The sequence below is a fragment of the Mastomys coucha genome, unplaced genomic scaffold (assembly GCF_008632895.1).
Source record: "Mastomys coucha isolate ucsf_1 unplaced genomic scaffold, UCSF_Mcou_1 pScaffold23, whole genome shotgun sequence".
Classification (NCBI taxonomy): domain Eukaryota; kingdom Metazoa; phylum Chordata; class Mammalia; order Rodentia; family Muridae; genus Mastomys; species Mastomys coucha.
Window position 1 is genome coordinate 40,178,077 of NW_022196906.1, and position 20,273 is coordinate 40,198,349.

Genomic DNA, 20,273 nt, shown 5'->3' on the forward strand with positions numbered 1-20,273 from the left:
TCAATGTCTGTCAGGTCATCAGGCCCCATGCTGCCTATCCTCTGGGTAGCACTCCATAGGAGGACTGTGTTCCACAGGCCCATGTGATTTTGCTGAAAGAAACTACTTGGATTTGTGTGGGGAACAGATGAAAACAACATCAAGTGGGGCGGAGACTGCTTCTCTAGCATGGGCAGAGCAGAGCAGAGCAGCTCTAATGTGTCTGAAGCCCTGGGCCTCAGCAGCAAAGGCTGTGACCCTCTGGGAAGGGACAAGTGAGGAGCCACTTTGCTTGGGCGTCCTGAAGAGCTGACAGGTCATCCTCTGCTCTGCTTCATTCTCCTGCTGCTCACTTGAATGTCCTGTGGTTGTGGTTGTGGGTTTGAAGATGGTCATTGCCTTCATTTTCACCCCCTTTCCATATTTTGTGTAGAATAGTGTGTTCAGAGCTCATCTGAATCCAATTTTATGAGCTATATGATACTGAGAAAATGTGGCTTGATGCTGAGTTCGGCCATGTTTCGCCCTCTGCAGCAGATGAAACGTGTTAGCTTCTGATGGTCTGCCAGTTTCTGCTCCATAGGACAGCTGGGATCAGCGCACTTGCCATGTGCCACCAAGACAAAGCATAGGTCCCTAATCTGGGGAAATCTCTGTAAGCTCTTTGGCTCCTTGAACAATCAAAGATTAATGCAAGTTTGTGTAATAATTTCATAATTCCTTGTGATTTCTTTTTTTTTTTTTTTTGTGGTGAGTCTTTTGGGGTCTCTTAGGATAAGATCTGTTAAGGATGACTGAGCAGAAGTTTCAAAATCCTGGAATTGAGGTTTGTACTGGGACTTACTATGACAGGCTCTGCTTTTGTTTGTTTGTTGTTGTTTAAAGAAATTGCCTAGGAGAGGAACTCTTTGTTTTAAAGCAAGCCTGTTATAAACATTATTTGGCCTTCGTCCCCTAATGTCATACACTAAATTTTGTGTAGAAAGACCAAAGGAAAAGAGTGGACTGCCATCTAGAGGCTTGAACAACAATATCACAACCTCCAAAGCATACCCTGGCCTCCCTGCACTCAGCTTTGTGAATTAAGAACACCTTCTCTCCTTTCTTTCCTTCTCTTCTTCCTTCCTTCCTTCCTTTCTTTCTTTCTTTCTTTCTTTCTTTCAATCTCTCTTTCTCTCTTCCTTCCTTTCTTTTCTTTCTTTCTTCCTCTCTTTGTTTCATCCTCTCTTTCTTTCTCTCTTCCTTTCTTCTTTTCTTTCTTTCTTTCTTAAATAATGACAGACATGTATATCATAGATGTTTCACTGTTGGGTCTACACTTGCTACTGTAGATGTAATTTTAGAATGGAGATGCCATAGTCTTTCAGATAGGAACTGCACTTAAATGTACCTTTTCTCATATAGCAAAAAAGATCAATATTTTTAGTTAGCATCTGTTTTAGATTTTTAAGTTATAATACATTAAAAATTAAGAGTAATTCTTTTAAATGACTCTGAGTATATATTTCATGATAGTGATGTTATCATAAGTGGTGTAGAAATTGCAGAGTTGAATTTTTTCTGGAAAAATAGATGAATAGAGTGTATATCCACCTGATGATGCATTATAAGACAGTCAAGAGCATATCCTTATGGTAGCTGAATGTATTAACATTTCAAAGTCTTGTTTGTTCATTTATAAATGGGGATCTTTATTGTACCTAATCTAGGATTATTATGAAGACTAAGTGAAATAAAAAACATTTTCACAGTACAGTTTAATTTGGTTAAGATGAATATTCAACAAATATTTATTCATATATTCAGTTCCCATTAGATATAATAATCATTTTTTGGTATTGGGTATTCCACATTGCATATGGCAGTAAAAAAGACACATGCCTTGCATTGTGACAGAGATAGTCAGCAAGCACAAATATGAACAAGAGAAGTCCTTAAATAATTCATGTAAATAAAAGTCACATGACACAGTGAAGAGTAACCAAGCCTGTTTTCATGTCAGAGGTCAGTAATGAGTTTCTAAGGAAGTGGCATTTAAACTCTTACCTGCATGACAGGGAATCTTTCACGGAGAAGGCCTGTGGAGTTTCCATTCCAACTAGAGGACCAAGCATGGAGGCCAGATAGGGGGGAGAGAGCTGCATTGTGGGAAATCAGACAGGAACGTTTTAGGCCCAGGACTTAACATTTTCATTTTGAGGGTCATGAAAAGAAACTGTAGAGTTATTAAAGTGATGATGGTCTAGCCTTAGCCTTAGAAAAGTGCCAGTGGAGAATAAGACTGTAACTGGAACAAGATCTGAAGCAGAGAGACTGCCTAGGATCCTTTTCTGGCTGTCTCAGTGAGCCGTGATGGCTTGCGATGAGCTGGTTGGTTCAGGTAGACAGCCCCTTTCGACTCTGTAGGACTGTGGTTAATGGGCCCAGGTCAGGGCTGGGGAGGTGATTCTTTGAGTAAACTGCTTACTGCTGTGTTTGGATCCCTAGCACCCATGCAGAAGTAGACATGGTAGTACACACCTGTAATCTCAGCACTAAGGGTAAAGATTTGAAGATCTCAGGTTCACTGGCCAGCTCGTATAGCAAAGCTGGTGAGCTTCAGGTTTATGAGAGTCTCTGTCTTTAAAAAAAACACATAGTGGAAATAATTGAGGAAGCCATCTTAGCATTACCTCTGACCTACATCCTTGTTCACGTAGACAAATGGACCTGACATACATGCACACACCCAGGTAGACAGCCAGACTAATGGTTTGGATCTGGCTTGAAAACCATATGAATGTGAACTATGTGCTTAATCTGAGCCATTTCTGACATGGGAAGGATGCTAGCACAGTGCTCTTAGGATTGTGGTAGGGCTGAGGCAGCAGTTATAAAGTGCTGTGAAGAATGCTTGAACCATGCAGCCTCATCACCATCTGCTGCCTTTCCCATAAATGTTGCTCCAGCATGGTCATCAGAGCACCCAGTCTACACATGAGGAATGTTTTAAAGTGGGTGGCTTTGAAATAAGAACATAGGCTTCTGATTTGGAACTCTTGTTCCCTCTCCAGTATAACCTAGAGTATGAGTTGCCAGAGAGAAGCACTCTCTGAATCTGAACCCACTGGCTAAATCTGTAGGCTCTGCTACATGTTCCTGTAGTACTGAATTCACATTTTAAGGTGGCCTGTGCACCTTCCCCTCTCCATGACCCTAGTACCAGGACTAACTCCACACTGCACACCTAACCCAAAGTCATTAATATGCACATAATAATATGTATGGGAGGCTAGAGCTGACCATCTTGAGAAGCTGAAAGGTATTGAATCTCTCTAGAGGAGTCTGTTCTTCGTTCTATTAAAGGGAGCATACATCAGATTTAGTGGAGGCATTTACCAGACTGCCCATTTGAATTTCTTCTTTTTCTACTTTGCCCATTTCCTTCTGGAGTAAACAATGAAGTCAGTAGAGATGAAGGCAGAAGAGAAACAGAACTAGAGGCAGGGAGCCTGAGACTCTACCTGCTACTCCCACATCTAGCCCCTCAGCTCTACCAGGGCTGTCCCTCACTAGACTGATAGCAGCTGTTTGTCTGTTGCAGAGTGTGAGCACTTGATCCGCCACATGCTGGTGTTAGATCCGAATAAGCGCCTCTCAATGGAGCAGATCTGCAGGCACAAGTGGATGAAGCTCGGAGATGCAGACCCCAACTTTGACAGGGTGAGCCAGACCCCTTGCTTCTGCAGTGATTGTAATCTGTTCAGGACCCAAAGAGATGAGCAGTAGCAATCAGCTACTGGATAAAACCAAAGTGGCATGTGAATTCCCAGGGAGCCGCAGGACCCAGCTGGGCCATGGACACAGTGATACTGGGTTTTACCATGGGTTGCAAAATCATAGTTTGCTTTTGACTTATAAGACAACATACTCCCAGTTGTACAGCTCACTGCCACCAGAGAACCTCTCTTGTCTGAGTGTGCTCATTTCAGTAGCTTCTGTCACATACTGCTGCACCCCATTATGATCATTCTCATACCCCAGGAGCCCATAGCTGGTTGCCAGAGCTGTCTTGCTTAGATTTTGTATGAGACCCAGAGAATCCACAGCAATGGGGCATAGAACAGCTTTGTCAATATGTTTCCCATGCCATGTTGATGTAGTTAACTGGGGCTTTGACAGCTTGCCTCTTTCCATATTACAGTTAATAGCAGAATGCCAGCAACTGAAGGAGGAAAGGCAGTCGGATCCCCTCAACGATGATGTTCTCTTGGCCATGGAAGACATGGGGTTGGACAAGGAGCGTACACTTCAGGTACCTATGGAGTGGAGAGCAGTAAGATAAGCTGCCCTTCCTCTTGCCGGCCTTTCCTACATTGTCTCCTTTCTGAACTCTTGAGTGTTCCTGCTTTCTTCCCTTTTCCTCTTCCTTTGCCCTTCCTGGGCCTGAGAGGGAAGGAGGACGTCGCTTTGTGCTGTGCTGGTGGTGTCTGCCGTGTCAGTGAGGCACCACCTCAGGGTCTCTCTCTCTCCCTTTCTCTTTTGGTAGTCATTAAGGTCGGATGCCTATGACCACTATAGTGCAATCTACAGCCTGCTGTGTGATCGACACAAGAAACACAAAACTCTGCGTCCCGGAGCACTTCCCAGCATGCCCCAAGCCATGACTTTCCAGGCACCAGTCAATCTCCAGGTAGGCAATGTCTCTGAGACCTGGGTGAGAACAGGTTGTACCCAGGGTAAGGGCTAGCCACTGCTCATCAGCTTTTGACCAGGAGAGATTCTTATTCATCCATCTGTATCTCTTCCATTGTCAGAAGACCATCAAAATATGAGTCTCTCTTTGAGAGAAAATCGCATGACAGAGATAGTTACCTTCTTAATTTTGTTTTGAGAAGTAGCAAATCATTGTGAGATACCATTCTCTCCTAAAGAATGCTATGTTCCTTGCTATGTTGCCTGAGATCAGAAGAACCAGACTTTGGCAATCAAGACTGCTTTGAATATAATCTTAGCCATTGGGAATCTGAGGCAGAGGGATGAGTTCAAGGCTAGCCTAGGTTACATAGCAAAACCATGTCTTAGAGAAAGGGGTGAGGGGAGAGACTACTTTGAAAAGCTGTCATTATTTCTTCTAGTGTCTCAACTCTCTGTGTGTCTGTATGTACTGCTTTCTAGGCGGAGCAAACAGGCACTGCTATGAACCTTAGCGTCCCTCAAGTTCAGCTGATCAACCCAGAGAACCAAATTATAGAGGCAAGTAGCCACATCTGATCACTAAAACCATGTCTCTTCCCGTAGCCACAATTCCTTTCCTTCCTTCCGATTTACTTCTGATCAACTGTATCTCCCTCCACCCTAGCCTGACGGGACCGTGAACTTGGACAGCGATGAGGGTGAAGAGCCTTCTCCAGAAGCCTTGGTTCGCTATTTGTCAATGAGGAGGCACACGGTGGGAGTGGCTGACCCACGGTGAGTACCTGGGCAGCATCCTGCCCAGTCCTAAGGTAAAAGGTCCTGCCAGGGTGAATGCCTCCTGTGGCACATTTTCTCAGAGGCCACACTAGGCCACGGCCGACCTGACTAGTTACAGTCTCCCTGTATGCAGTGCCTCTTAGCAGCCATTGGGCCATGTGGGGAGAGTGGAATGGTATCTTTGTTGACAGAGATGGAGTTCTTCTAATCTAAGTCATCCAGTAGTCTGTAGTATTCAGTCACACTTAGCAAGTGTAGTGGTGCATGCCTTTCATCCCAGCACTTAGGAGGCAGAGACAGGAGGAACTCCTGAGTTCAAGGCCAGCCTGGTCTGTATATTGAGTCAAGGACATATAAAGAAACCCTGTCTCAAAAAAATAAGTAAATAAGCTGGGCAGTGGTGGTACGTGCCTTTAATCCCAGCACTTGGGAGGCAGAGGCAGGCGAATTTCTGAGTTCAAGGGCAGCCTGGTCTATACACTGAGTTCTAGGCAGCCAGGGCTACACAGAGAAACCCTATCTCAAAAAACCAAAATAAATAAATAAATAAATAAATAAATAAATAAATAAATCCACTAACTTTAGCAGCTTTTAGAGATGCTATCTACCTCATGTTCTATATTGGGACTTTTCTAGAAAGAGGAGACAGGTGGTGTGGCATCATTTATATATGTGGACAGTTAGAGGCACTTGCCTGACACAAGCAAGATTCGGGGTTCAGTATCTTGCTCTGTCCCAAAATGAACAATAATCCCAAAATTCATTTCCCAAAGTATTTCTTGAGGCTTTCATGTTGGGGAAGTGGAATAAGGACCAACTCACTCCATTTCTACTCTGCGGGTGAGACCTGTCAGTATGAACAATAGCCCATCTTGTTGCTGAATGTTTTCTTCACTGGGCAGGAAAGAGAGGGTTGTAGCAAGCCTTCTCCTGAGAGTTCAGCTCAGAGCAGAGCTGGCTTTCTTATAAATGGTTGTCTTCTAAGCAGATCCGGAGAAGAAACGCCCATGCCTGCTGGATTGCTTGTTTTATGTGCTTGTTCTCTTGTGATCAAACAAGCAATAGAAAGAACATTTGAGTTCCACAGAATGTCTCACTGCCAAGAAGGGGTGGAGTCCTGAGTCGTGATTAGTGGAAGAATCTCTTATTTAAAGTCTGCCTGGCATGACAGTTCCGAACATCCAGTTCTTATCTGTCCTGTCAGCACGAATGGTAGTAACCACATTCTTTCCCTGGTGAATCAGTTGCTACTTCAGGCAGTCATTCATTGTCCTAGCGGATGCTCTCTAGAAACTAGCTATTACCTTCCAGGCTTTGAGAGCCTGGGCTGGAGTTGTGCCAGCCTGTGTGTCTCCTGTTGGCTTTTGAAGGGGATCAATGAAGTAGAATCCCCAATAACTCAGAGTGAAATTCTACACAGCAGACAGACTTCTACTTTGCTTTAGTGTCTTAGACAGAAATAGAAATTTGGGAGAAGAGTAAAGTCCTGAAGGTGCTTCTTCTGCCAGCTAAAGATTTAAAGATTAAATCTTAAAGATTTCAGTTCAGATCCTCAGGGTTCATAGAAAGCCAGCTATGGCCACCTCTGTTGTAACTACAGCTCTGTAGAGTGGAGACAAGCAAATGCACTGAGCTCACAGCTGACAAGCTGTGATAAGTAAGTCTGTAAGAGACCTGGAAGAGCATGGGAGAGGAAGGCTCCCTACCTCTGGCCTCCATACTCATGCATAGACATATGTTGGGACACCCACACATGTTTACTATTGTATACGCATAGACTACATCTGCACACATATGTATACACATATGAAAAAGTCAGGCAGTGGTTGTACACACCTTTAATCCCAGTATTCAGTAGACAGAGGCAGGTGGGTCTCTGAGTTCGAAGCCAGCCTAGTCTATAGAGCAAGTTCCATGACAGCCAAGGAAACAGAGAAACATACACAGAGAAACCCTGTCTCAAAAGACCCTCCGACCGACCTCCAAAAAAAATTTGTATGTGTGTGTTTGTATGTATAATTTTTTTTTTTACTTTACTAGTTGTAGCAGTAGTATTGACTCAGAGACTTAAACACTCTATGTCACGACACTTCTCTCTTCCTATTTCCTGTCAGCACGGAAGTTATGGAAGATATGCAGAAGCTCCTGCCCGGCTTTCCTGGAGTGAACCCACAGGGTCCATTCTTACAGGTGGCCCCTAACATGAACTTCATGCACAACCTGTTGCCCATGCAGAGCCTGCAGCCAACTGGGCAACTTGAGTACAAGGTACATGGCTGTGGAAAGGACCTGCCCACCATTAACAAACTTGATCTTCCCTTGGTAGGCTTTAAAAGGACTGGAGAGTTTCCTGAGGGAGGGGGTTCCCTTCTGTAAACTGCTCTGGTGATGGGAGATTACCCCAGCAGGTCCCCCGACTGTAGCAGATGAGGGTGGGCTGTTTACTCCATGTTTTCCCATCTCACCCCTGTATCTGCCCACTCTCTTGGCAGGAACAGTCTCTATTACAGCCGCCTACACTGCAGCTACTGAACGGAATGGGGCCCCTTGGCCGGAGAGCCTCTGATGGAGGTGCCAACATCCAGCTGCATGCCCAGCAGCTGCTCAAGCGCCCACGGGGACCGTCCCCACTTGTCACCATGACACCAGTGAGTAGCAGCCCAGCCTGACTTTCTCAGAGGTGTTTGATAAGAAGCCTGTGATAAAGGGGCTGGACGTGGCTGAAATAACCCATATTCCTCTCTAATATGGCGTTCTGTGTGTTTTCTCTGACCTGTCTCCTCTTCCACAGTGGACCACACAAAGACACCTCAGAGAGAGGACTTTTCTCCAGCAGATGCAGTTCACACGGGCAATGCTCTCTACAATGAACTGCTTTTTAATTTTTATCTTATAAAGACAAGTTGGCAGGGGGCGCACATGTGCACCGTTCATTCGTGGAGCTCAAAGGACAGCTTTAGGGAGTCAGTTCTCCCCTTCCCCCTTCATGTGGGTTCCAAGAATCAAACGTGGCTCCTCAGGATTGCATAGCAAGTTCTTAATGCTGAGCCATCTCACCAGCTCGCCTGTGATCAGCATCACCTAACATTTTTGGCTCAGCCTTGGGTGATGAAATGATTACATTGTGGCTCTAACTTCAGTCGGCGTGTCCATTACACCATTTTGTATAGTGGTGACATGCAAAGGTTTAATCTCACACAATGGTTTCTGTTTCGTTCTGGTGTTTTTCTGTCATGCTTCCATCAGATTGATTAGTATCTCCATAACACTTCTGAGCTATTTAAGGGAGTACTGCTTGAAATCATGTTACTTGGTGACTTTTGTTCACCGATCCATCGTGAATCAATATGTTTTAAACACTCTGTTAACAGAAGCTCACTCTGGTTCTCTGTGCTTTACTTCTCCTGGGTTTGGTCACAGAGTGTGTTGAGCCTATGAGCCACATTGTCAGTCGCATTGCAGCTCAGAAAACAGTTCTGCACCAGAGCTGTTGGTATGCTGGTTATGATATCAGAGCCATGTTCTGCTATCTGAAGTATCTGAATAGTAAAAAAGCTTGTGAAACCATGTAATCCTAGCACTGAAGAGTGGGTACAGGAGAGTCAGTGTGGGTTGGAAACTAACATGGTCTACATAGTGAGTCCTAGGCTAACCACAGCTACAGGGCAAGACACAGCCTTAAAAAACCCAGCATGCCAGCTTGAATGCCAAAGTGAATGACATGGCTGATGCATGGCAGAGGCTCCATGGGCAAGGTTGGCATTGGTTGGGAAGGATCAGCATCAGCACCGTGGATAGTGGGGTGACTTCCTCTGTCCACTGGACTTGTGGCTGCCAAGGTCACTAACAAGCTCTTGTTGATAAATCCAGTGGGCATTTTTAATCTTTATCTTTTTGGATGTCCCAACTCTATTAGTCATTGTTGACCTTTGCCCCCCTTCTTTGTAATACTTTTTTTTTTCTCTTGGCTCCTGCAATTATCCTAGGTTTTCTTTCGGCCAATCAGTCTCCTCTGCAGATTTCTGCTCAGGATTGACTTAGCTAAGGCCCATCTCCTCTCTTCTCTAAATGAGCCTGTCTACTCCCTGTCAGCTGCCATCTGGCCCTGCACCCAGGATGCTCTTCTGAGTTCTGCATGTCTGCATGTGTGATCACCTCCACCATAGGTTTAGCGGCTGCCTCACGAGTACTCACAGTGTGAGTGCAGCGTGTGACAGCTGTCTTCCCTCCCAGGGACGGTGGCAGTGCTCTTGCCACCCTAGTACTAACACCAGTACATAGATTTTTTTTTTTAATCTTTATATAATTTTTGTTATTCCCTCTGTCAATCAGTTAACTGATGTTTGTGAATGAACATCTTTCATCTCTCCATCTCTGCCCCCTTTCCTTCAGTCATGGTCACCAGTCACCTGGATTAACACAGTGGACTCTGAGCTGGCACATAGCTTGACTCCTGGTTTCCACTGGCTTCCCCTTTCACTCTGCAAGTAGAGAGACCCCACTTTTCCAAACACAGATCCTGTAACACTGTGCCCCTGCTTAAAATCCTGCAGTGATTCACCACTGCCCATCCCAAAATAAGTTTGTACAATATTCAAGGCCATTTATAACAGCATCTTTCCTCTGCCTCAGCTATAGCTGCTTCCTGTCCAACTGTTTACTCCACCCTTAGAACTAAAGTAGAGGATATGAAAAATACAAAAGTTGGAATTATTTCAAGAAGCTTTTTGGTTTTGTTTTGTATTACCCAGTTTTAAAGAAAATATTTATTTTTGTTTCAAATTAATGAGAGAAGTGTACCAGAGTGCAGACTCTGGCAGAGGTCAAAGGAATGGGATCCTTTGGAGTTTGGTTTACAAGTTATTGCGAGCCACCCAGTATGAGTGCTAGAAACCAAAGTCTGATGGTCTGCAAGATCAGCTCTTAACCCTGGGCCATCTCTCCAGCCCTGGAATCCAGTGCTTTAAACCTTTTGGTCATCAGGTATGGTTTCTGGATAGTGCCTGAGGCATGGGTGATGCTTATCTGTGCCACTGGGCCAAGAATATTTTTTGAGGGTGCACAACATTTCTGTCTTCACCTAGAGGAGAGCCAGGAACCTCAGTGTGGTACTTCTCATTTCATTTATGTTTCAGAGTATAGTGAGTATTTTAAAACATGGAAGTACAACTATTTGATTATATGATATGTGACAATGTACTTTCAATCACCATGATGCTTTCCTGGAGTTCAGACATCCAGACTCTGGAACCGACATTAATGTCAGTCCCTAGGCACTCTAGGTAGGTGGTTCGGTAAATTCCATGTCCTTGGACACTGCAGGCCTTCCCTCTCCTTTCAGCCTGTGACCCTTTTGCTCTCTGCCGGTTGTTGGCTCCTGTACACACCTCGGCTCTCAGGCCAGCTACTGCTTCTTCCAAAGTGCCTTCTTTCCTTTCCAAGCTCCCATGGAGAACTTGAGAGCTTAATCATGCTCTTACGATTGTCTGCTCATTTGTCTCTAAACAAAGGCAAAGACCGTAGCTATGAATGCTCAGCTGATCCTAAAGGAGGCCTCCAAATATTAGATGAACAAACACATGCCTGTGAATAAGGGACGAAACTCAGGTATGTCACCTGAGCCAGATGGAGCTGGAAAACATGATGGAAGAATGTCCTCTCTAGACCCCATTCTAGGGAAGCCTTTGAAATATGAACATTAACGAGACCCTTGGCCTCAGTCCAGTCACTAGAGTTGAGGGCACCGCAGAATAAGCTGCCACCCTGAGCCTTCCCTTCCTGTCTCTCTGCAGGCAGTGCCAGCAGTTACCCCTGTGGATGAGGAGAGCTCGGATGGGGAGCCAGATCAGGAAGCTGTGCAGAGGTAATGTGGCATCTGGCAGTGCTTGCAGAACGTCCTTGGGCAGGCTCCCTGCAACCAGCGAAAGGTCACCTCTGCCCAGGGAGGTGGTACAGTGTGCAGCTTCAACACTTGTGTGGTCTCTTTGCTCAAGCCAGATGGCATGTTCCTCCCCACACGGAAGTAACAGAAGACTGCCCAGAAAAGTTCATTTCTCTAAGCGCCATTGGAAGCCCCTTAAGTGACAGCAATAACCTTAAGAACGATTCCTCTCCTCCCTCCTTCCTTCCTTGTCCCCACATTCATATTGCAACTCTGATAGTGTTCAGGCCTAAGGGCCTGCTCCTCCCTGCCACGAACTGTTTACTGAAAAGGAATTGGAGATTTGAGATGACAGTGATCCTAGCTAGTCTGGCCATGGACCTCTGGCATGGACTCCTCCTTCTCAGGAGAATGAATGAATACCTCCTGTACTGTTTGCTGTGTGTTTCTTCCACTCCCTTGTACCAACAATGAGATATTGGGAAGAAAAAAAAACATGGGGGTTGGGGGGCAGGGACAGATGTAAATATCCATTGTTTGCAGAACCTTGTTGAGATATGCCTGACTCACAGAGAACGACAGTGACCATCAGGTGTGCTGTGCGGTCTGATGGCCTCAGTCCCAATAGCCATGGTCTTCAGCCCCTGCATGCCCCCTGTGGAGTTGTCTTTCTTATTTTCTGTGGAGGGGTTTTCACCAGAATCCAGCATGTATTTTCCCAGAAATACAGGTGTTCTTCAAGATTCAATGTTTTCCCTTGAGGGAAGTTGAAATAAAATGGTTTTCATGGGCTCTCGGGGAAACTTTGGGTGTTTTTATCAATGGACATTAACCACTGGTGGCTTTCTCGAAGCAAGTTTGCATACCACAAACTACAGTCTGCTAACAACTTTTAGCTTACATAGGCAACGTAGTCAGGAATGAACTAAGAGCCTTATGATTGTTGTTCAGGACTCTTTCTGCACCGAGGAGGTCTATAGAAAAGACCAAAGAAGGTGGTCTTGTGCAGAAAGAAAACCCTAGTGATCAGGGCTGTTGCCAACCTAGTCAACAGAAGAAGAAAAAGGAAAAAAAAAACCCAGTGACTTTGCCTCAGTCTGGTGCTCTTGCTTCTATGGTTTGCTGATAAAATGAGTTTACAAATGGGTCCTACTGGTATTGTGAAGAAATGAGAAAGTAGGGAATGTACTGAGTCCCACCTTCCCTCCTGGAAAAGGTCTACCTGTGTTTTACCTTCTTTGTCTTAAAGTTCACTTCCTCTGGCCCCATCTTCTTCAGACCAACATTGAAAGGCCAGAGTGCCTGTCAGTTTGAAGGGACATAAAGGAATCATGCTTCTCTTATCTGTATCCAAGACAAGCGAAGTGCTGAGGAAGACTGGAGCAGACACAGGGGTCTGGGTCTTGTTACGGTGCTGGCCCATGTAGGTTTGCAAGCTCCTTAGAGTAAATGGCATCATGGAGACCTTGGCCTTCTCTTCTGTTTCCTTACCTTTCTTCTTTACCTCCTGAAAATAGCTCTGAACATCCCATGTGGATTGATTTTCTTCATCCACTAAGCTAGTCCTCTGGGGGCCACGTCAGTTTTTCTTCTCCAGCGATTGAGTTTTGGTCACAGGACATAAGGGAAGAACTCGCTTGTCCTCAAACAAGAGTCTGTTTTCTTTGGCATGTAGTAAGGACAGCACAGGCCTCTGACTTCAGGAGACATAAGTTAATTCTTTCTGAATACCTCACTTGTCCCTTTAGAAATAGGCCTTGGGTTCCATTTCCTCTGACTTATATAGTTTAGAAATTCAGAAAAAATTAATATATAGAAAGATAACATCTTCTATCGAATGGAATAAAGGAAAGTGACTCTGCTGCCTTTGTGAGCTAGATCTCCTTTTCTTCTCTTAATGGCTACTCTCAAGCCCGAAACCAGCCACTTTAGTGTTGAACTGACTTCTGTTGGCCAGTTAGACATGCTTCACCTCCTTCCTGTTGGGGGCTGCTTACCTCTGGCACCCCACACTGTCCTACCCAGTGCTTCAGACTAACTTCTGTTGCTTCTTGCGGGGGAACATTCTTGTCTTTTTTTTACTATGAAATGTCCTCCCTGCTTGTTGCAGGTACTTGGCAAATAGGTCCAAAAGGCACACACTGGCCATGACCAGCCCGACAGCTGAGATCCCACCGGACCTGCAACGGCAGCTAGGACAACAGTCTTTCCGTTCCCGGGTCTGGCCTCCTCACCTGGTACCTGACCAGCATCGGTGAGTAGCCGCTTGGCAGTGTGAGCGTCCTGGAGGCTCATTGGATCAGCACTTTTCTGACTAGTCTCCAGCTCATGGTGACTAGCTTTAACTAGAAGCCACCTGCCATCCTGAGCTCACATCTCCGCTCCTAGCCCTAACCAATGCACAGGGCAAAAGCTTTCTCTCGGATTCTGGAGCAGCCAAGGCTCTTCCATCTCATTTCTTAGCCCACCTACTCATCATCTGCAGCTGATGCATATAGGATAGACCTTTGAGGGAGTGGTACTCTCAGAAGGCAGCTCTAGAAGTGAGGGCTTTATAGCAACATCTCCAAACACGACCGCTATTAGTTCATCGCCTTCAAAAACTGGGCACTTGATGTGGCGGTTAGAGCAGCAGGCTGGCTGTAGATGGAGGTACACCCCTGATGTGTGGTAGAACAGGAGCGTTGCATCCTTTTGAATACTGTGTTTGGGAAGTCATTCTTTGAATATTCTGACAGCAAGATCTTTCACTAGGCCTTTGTTATTTAGAATTCATTGCCTTGTAAGAGGGAAACCAAGTTTCACCATCCTGACTAGAGAAACTTCACTGATTCCAAGGTAGCCTGGCAGCAAGAGAGCTGAGATGATTGTCCTCTGTGACTCTTTGATGACCAGCAGTCTTAGCCATGTCCATTCTGATGTTGTCCCCTAGCTCCCAGGTCATATTTCCCAAGTCAGCAGCCATTGCTTGATCTTGTTTCTTCCAGTCTTCTTGGGGTAGGGTGGGGTAGTGGAATGCACCCTCCTCCAGAAGGCGAAAGCAGTTGGGCTCTGAAGAAATTCCGTATATATGTGTGTGTATATATATATATATGGGAACACTTGCAACTAGCCACTCTGATGAGCTCCATACAGTGTTCTCATTGTGCTTCTCACTGAGCAGCGGGTAATCAGCGGGGGCAGGTGAACTCTGAGCAGACAGGGACATAATTAGTGCCACGCTGGAACTCTGGAAGAAGGAAGATAAGCTTTCATAATTGACCGTGAACAATTTAGAAAGAAAAAGTCCTATTAGGAACTGAAAGAAACCGTGAAGGTTCTCATCCAAGATTGTGGTGGTGCAGCCCCTTGACGGAAACCCCTTGGGAGCTGCAGTCAGTCACCTCAGAGAGCTCCTCTGTGCTGGCTGGCTGGCTGGCTGGCTGGCTGGCGAGCTGCCCACACCCGGAGGCAGTTCATAACTTGCACTTGTCCTGAAAGTGCTTTTGTTGCCCCTCACCTCCTCTTCCTCCCCTGATATTTGATTTGTTGGCCCTCCCCAGGACCTTTTGTTTATCTTTTGTCCTTTGAGTTCCTGGCTATACTCCTCCATGCTCCTCAGGAAAATGGTGATGAGCACTGTCCAACCAGCCTTCCTCACAGACCCTCTATTCCACCGACATTTGTTGTTAAAAGAAGACCACAGCAGCCTGCTGGTCCATCCGTGGGACATGCATTGCACCTGCAGACACTGCTGGGGCCTTGCTACCTAGAGCCCTGCTTCCTGTTCCATGTGCACATGTGTTACTTGGGTTTCTAGGGCCAAGGCCGTTTGAGTTGGAAACAAATGAATGCTTGAATGAGAAATCATGTACTGTGGGGCGGTGGGGTCACTATACAAATGCACAAGAGATTAACGCTAATTCAGAAGAAAAGAGAAGTGTTCTAAGGCCGTAAAACATATGATGTGACACGGGTGGCCTGTCTGCGTCACTGGATTCCTTTCGTTTTCTGGAACAGAATCTGTATCTATTCTTTGTGTTATAATAGGTGAAGTCTACCATGGAGACTGAAGAGGGGCTGGTCAACATTTACACCCCTGGAAATGTATGATTTAAAAGTTAACACAAAACAGGTTCTATCCAGTTGGGGGCTGCATCACTGTTTGAAGAGTATAGGGGAGATAGCAGCCTATGCGAGGCTGCCCTGGGTGACCATGGTTGCTGTAGAAAACAAAGTTATACACGCTTGACACTGCCCATGGCTCTGCAGTGGTCAGGTCCCTTGGAACCAATCTCCCGAAGTTACTGAGCCAGGCTGAGCTGGGGCCAACTTCACAGCCTGAGTTTCCGGAAAGCTGTGCCACACCTTGAACCTGGGATATTCTTGCTGTAATGAGAAAGAAATGGTTTCGTACAGAAAGATGGCTCGAAGAACAGCTCTGGGTGACAAAAACCTGTCTATTGCCTGAAAATACTGAAAGTGTAGGCATCAAATTTGAGGGGAAATAATACCGGTGCTGTGCTTAAACTCAGAATCTGGAGTACAGACAGAGCAGGCTCCTGCAAGCATCCATCATGAACTCAGTGTCTGGACTGTGACATCCATCCCCCACCCTGATTAATTTGTCTTGTATGTTACTAAAACAAGTAGGACTCCATGTGCATTTCACTAGCTCACTACTGCTTGAAGCTTTGATGATGTCTGAAGGAGTGGCGTCAGTGGACAGAGTAAGGGCTTTCACCTGACATCAGAACTCTCTTGGCACCGCTGCCTGGTCCTCATTTCTCCTCAGCCCTTCCCTGTCTGCACTGTATTTGAACTTGCTTGTTCGCCTGCTTCCTTGGCTTTGGCTCTGCTTCAATCCAAACTGGCGAGGTTACCCACCCCCTCACCATTGGCTCAGCATAATGTCATCGCTGCCCTAGACCTGCTCCCCTGACCCTTTCCATCAGCTGTGGGGACGCTGCCTCTGCAGTCTTTAACCCGCTTATCTCAGCTCATAAACATCTCTTTCTGGTTAGGCAGCAAGTGTAAGTGTTAGCCAGCCCAGTGCTATCTTAGGGTTCCTGATCAAAGGCTCTTCTTTCTCACCATAAGACATGGCTGTGTTCTGATTGGGCACTGGGGACCCCTCTGGCAGCAGGAGGTTGGGCAGGTGCTGCTGTGTGAGGAGATAGCTTTCACAGTAGGAAGGAGGCCTCATGTGTGTTCATAAGGTACGTGCAGGATCTTGAGGCCCGCATTCCTGAGGAATGCGCCGTCTCCATGCTGGGATCAGAGGTCCCTCTCTTCCCCCACCCCAGCCTCCACCCTCCCTTCTCTAGAACAGAACTGTGAGTTCCAGGCCAGACCTTTGACCACAGAACTGACTTTGATTTCATCTTAGCCATACATAGATTACTGCTGGAGGTAACTCGGGGTCAAATGGTGAATTCTAAGTTTCTAAAGATACCAGGTAGGGATCTGGTTTTAAAAACCATAGCTTGCACAAAATTCCATGCCCCCGCCTCCCCAAATGTAACTATAATAGAAAAATAAATGAGTGACTATAAAAACCAAGGCTCTGGTGTATCCAGTCCTGGCCAAACTGAGGAGTTGCACCCTGCTCTAGTATGTTTATATAAGAACCAGATGTAGTTGACCCTAGGACCTCAGCAGGCCTGGGAAGTAGGACCAGCCTGAGGTAAGTGGAGCTGGGAGATGAGGGCCTGTAGTCCATTAAGGGGGACAGCCACCTCAGGAAGCGACATGGGAGTACCCTATTCAGGGCTCTTCCTGCATCCCCTCTCTCTATATTCATGTAGAATCATGGTCCCTGTGTGATTGGTCATAACCCCGAGATCTGGCTGCTAACCGTCTCTTCCCATATATTCAGCTCTACCTACAAGGATTCCAACACCCTGCATCTCCCTACGGAGCGTTTCTCCCCCGTGCGCCGGTTCTCAGATGGGGCTGCAAGCATCCAGGCCTTCAAAGCTCACCTGGAAAAAATGGGCAACAGCAGCAGCATCAAACAGTTGCAGCAGGTAATCTATGGAGGGGCAGGGCAACAGTGGCCAGGACCTGGGCAGTAACTCTCCATACCCTTAAGTCAGCCACACTGAGGTGTCCTGGCTTAAAGCAGTATAGCTTTCTACTGTGCTTTCTTCAATATATATATATAAGAAATATATATATACACTGCCCTCCCTTGGGTCAAACTTGCTTCCCTCATAATGAGACTAAAATTTTTTTTCCACCTTCTGTGTAGTTCATTAGGAAGGCATTTCTGGTTTGATTTTCTCAGGGATGGTACTTAGAAGCAATCTTGGCCGGCCCCTTGCATTCAGGACACCAGGTCCTACCAGACCCAATTGCTGTACCTTCTCACCCCCAGGCATAATCTCCAGCTGGTATTGCTCCTAGAGGTAGTAAACCTGCTCCGAGGATACTATGAAGAGCCAAGAGCTTCAAGTAGCATGTGATTCCACACTGGACATTCCACAGTGTGCCCTTGACGTTTCCCACTGCTTCCCATAGAGAAAAGTGTGAGGATCGCTGTGCATGTGCCCAACAAGGATACTGTTCTTCAGGAACTCATTCTGCCCATGAGACCGTAGGGGCAGAGTTGCATCTGCTGAGTTCACTGTGTGGGGTAGACTTGACCATGTCCCATTGGTACCCACTGCTTTCCCTTCAGGAGTGTGAGCAGCTACAGAAGATGTACGGGGGGCAGGTTGATGAGAGAACCCTGGAGAAGACCCAGCAGCAGCATATGCTATACCAACAGGAGCAGCACCATCAGATCCTCCAGCAGCAAATTCAAGTAGGCCCTCGCTCACTCTTCACTTTCTCCAATTTTTTTTTTTTTTTTTTTTTAATTTGCTCCCAGGCTCATTAGCCTGTGCATTCTCTGAAAGACTCAGGGCAAAGCAGAGTATGAGCTGTGTTTATGAGTGACAATGTTTGGTGAAGCACAGAAGCAAAAGTCTGAGTCACAGATTGTACTTGTCCCTAGAATAGCCCTGATGACCTTTGTAGCTCATGATACTGTCCCCCCCCCCTTCTGTGTTTTAGGATTCTATTTGTCCTCCTCAGCCTTCCCCACCTCTTCAGGCTGCATGTGAAAGTCAACCAGCCCTCCTCACCCACCAGCTCCAGAGGTAATGAACCACTTACACTCTTCCTGGATCGTTGGCTAGACAGCACAGCACCCTGGTCTGACATGTGGGAAAACTTGACTGACTTGAGCATATAGGATAGTCTTCTAGAAAAACAGGGAAGCTAATTAAAGTTTGAAGGGCTTCCTAGAATCCTGACTATTTCTTTAGCCCCATGAACACAGTAGCCTGGCATCCATCACAGGCCAGGCCAGTAAGTGCTGCGTTGGTGGCAGGAAAGAACTGGTGGACTGAGATGTAGGCAGGCTGCGGTGGCTTGCTACCATGACTGTCCATCCCAGACTACAAGATGTCTGTTTGTATGGATTATATGGCTGAATGTTAACTCCAGATGGCTCTGTCAGCTCAGGCAGCTTATGTACCTGTTTTGTCATTTTTAAGATTAAGGATTCAACCTTCAAGCCCACCCCCCAACCATCCCAGCAACCATCTCTTCAGGCAGCCAAGTAGCAGTCCTCCCCCTGTCAGCAGTGCCATGATCGTGTCCCACGGTGAGTGGGGGCCTTGGAGGTGGGCTTTTCCCTGCATATTGGCCCTGCAGGGGAAGCCTTGCTTTTAGGCTTTGGTTTGGTGGTGGTGGTGGTGGTGGTGGTGGTGGTGGTGGTGGTGGTGGTGGTGGTGGTGGTGGTGATGTGTGTGCGTGTGTTAAATTTTGTTTCTTGACACTTAAGAAATACATATAAAGCATCTGGGACAGTACCCTATATAATAGTCCTTAATACAGGTTAGCTGCTATTAATGTAGCTACTAAAACCCTCTCCAGTCCTCGTACAAGATGTGAAGACTGATGGGTGCTGTTCCTCAGATGCAGCACATGGTCAGGTCCTTGCCAATCTCCTTGGCATTGTGGAGAAGCATAGAATTGCCTGTGTGTTCTTCCTACTCCAGGTGACCTTGGGTCAGAGTTGGCTCTTGGGTTCTGTCCCAGAACTGCCACATGAGAATGTGCAACTTAACCAACTCTCAGGATCATTCTTGTGTATCCTTGGCTAAGAAACACTGCATACAATCTGTGCTACTCAAAATCCAGCCATAGACCAGCTCTTGGGGTAATTAGTTAGAAATACAAATTCATGGGGAGCCCACCTGACCAACTAGTTGGTCCTAGTTCTATGGGTAGGACCCAGTGAGTTAGATCTGTTTCTGCCAGTTTCTGGTCTTGTTTAGTGAGGTCTAAGAAGGCTGTTCTAGATGCTACCTGTTGTGATGTGCCTCCTCTAGTTGGCAGGTAACCTGGGCACTTAGTCACCCTGTGGTCCCTTTCTCTGCAGGTGCTACATCTCCCTCCCAGTTTCAAGGCTTACCCTCCCACGGTGCAATCTTCCAGCAGCAACCTGAAAATTGTTCCCCGCCTCCCAGTGTAGCACTAACCTGCTTGGGCCTACAGCAGGCTAGCCAGTCACAGCCAGTGACTATTCAGCTACAGGAGCCAGTTGACATGCTCAGCAACATGGCCGGGACAGCTGCAGGCTCTGCAGGGCAGGGCATTCCCATCAGCCCTAGCGCCAGTCAGATTCAGATACAGCACCGTACCAGCCTAGTGGCTCCCTTCAGCTATGGGCACCGGCCCTTGTCCAAGCAGCTGAGTGCTGACAGCGCAGAGGCTCACAGGTAAGGCTTCTTGGAGATCTAGAGAAGCCCCTTAGCCCAGTGAGTGACAAGTCTGCTTGTGCTCTTGTGTCACTATTGTCAAAGCAACATGGTGAGTTTGAGGTGAACTTGTTGATGAGCCAAACTGTTAGTGAGACAAGAGAAAATTGGCAGAGGGCCTTCCTGATGGCTGAAGTAAGGAAAGTCTCTGTTAGAGGAACATAGAA

The 20,273-nt window shown here is 46.4% G+C and overlaps 1 protein-coding gene across 2 annotated transcripts in view; it reads left to right on the forward strand.

Annotated features, from left to right (window-relative positions):
* Sik3 (SIK family kinase 3) overlaps window positions 1-20,273 on the forward strand; it is a 223,149-nt gene that overhangs the window by 189,225 nt on the left and 13,651 nt on the right. The window contains exons 7-20 of one of the 2 annotated variants that reach the window (XM_031343506.1): window positions 3,563-3,681; window positions 4,163-4,273; window positions 4,508-4,651; window positions 5,137-5,214; window positions 5,321-5,430; window positions 7,548-7,701; window positions 7,926-8,081; window positions 11,226-11,296; window positions 13,425-13,568; window positions 17,172-17,322; window positions 17,976-18,101; window positions 18,353-18,438; window positions 18,838-18,947; window positions 19,728-20,067. In XM_031343506.1, coding sequence (XP_031199366.1) covers window positions 3,563-3,681; window positions 4,163-4,273; window positions 4,508-4,651; window positions 5,137-5,214; window positions 5,321-5,430; window positions 7,548-7,701; window positions 7,926-8,081; window positions 11,226-11,296; window positions 13,425-13,568; window positions 17,172-17,322; window positions 17,976-18,101; window positions 18,353-18,438; window positions 18,838-18,947; window positions 19,728-20,067 — 1,900 coding nt within the window. The remainder of the gene's footprint in view (window positions 1-3,562; window positions 3,682-4,162; window positions 4,274-4,507; window positions 4,652-5,136; window positions 5,215-5,320; window positions 5,431-7,547; window positions 7,702-7,925; window positions 8,082-11,225; window positions 11,297-13,424; window positions 13,569-17,171; window positions 17,323-17,975; window positions 18,102-18,352; window positions 18,439-18,837; window positions 18,948-19,727; window positions 20,068-20,273) is intronic. The other variant, XM_031343507.1, reaches the window with a different exon arrangement.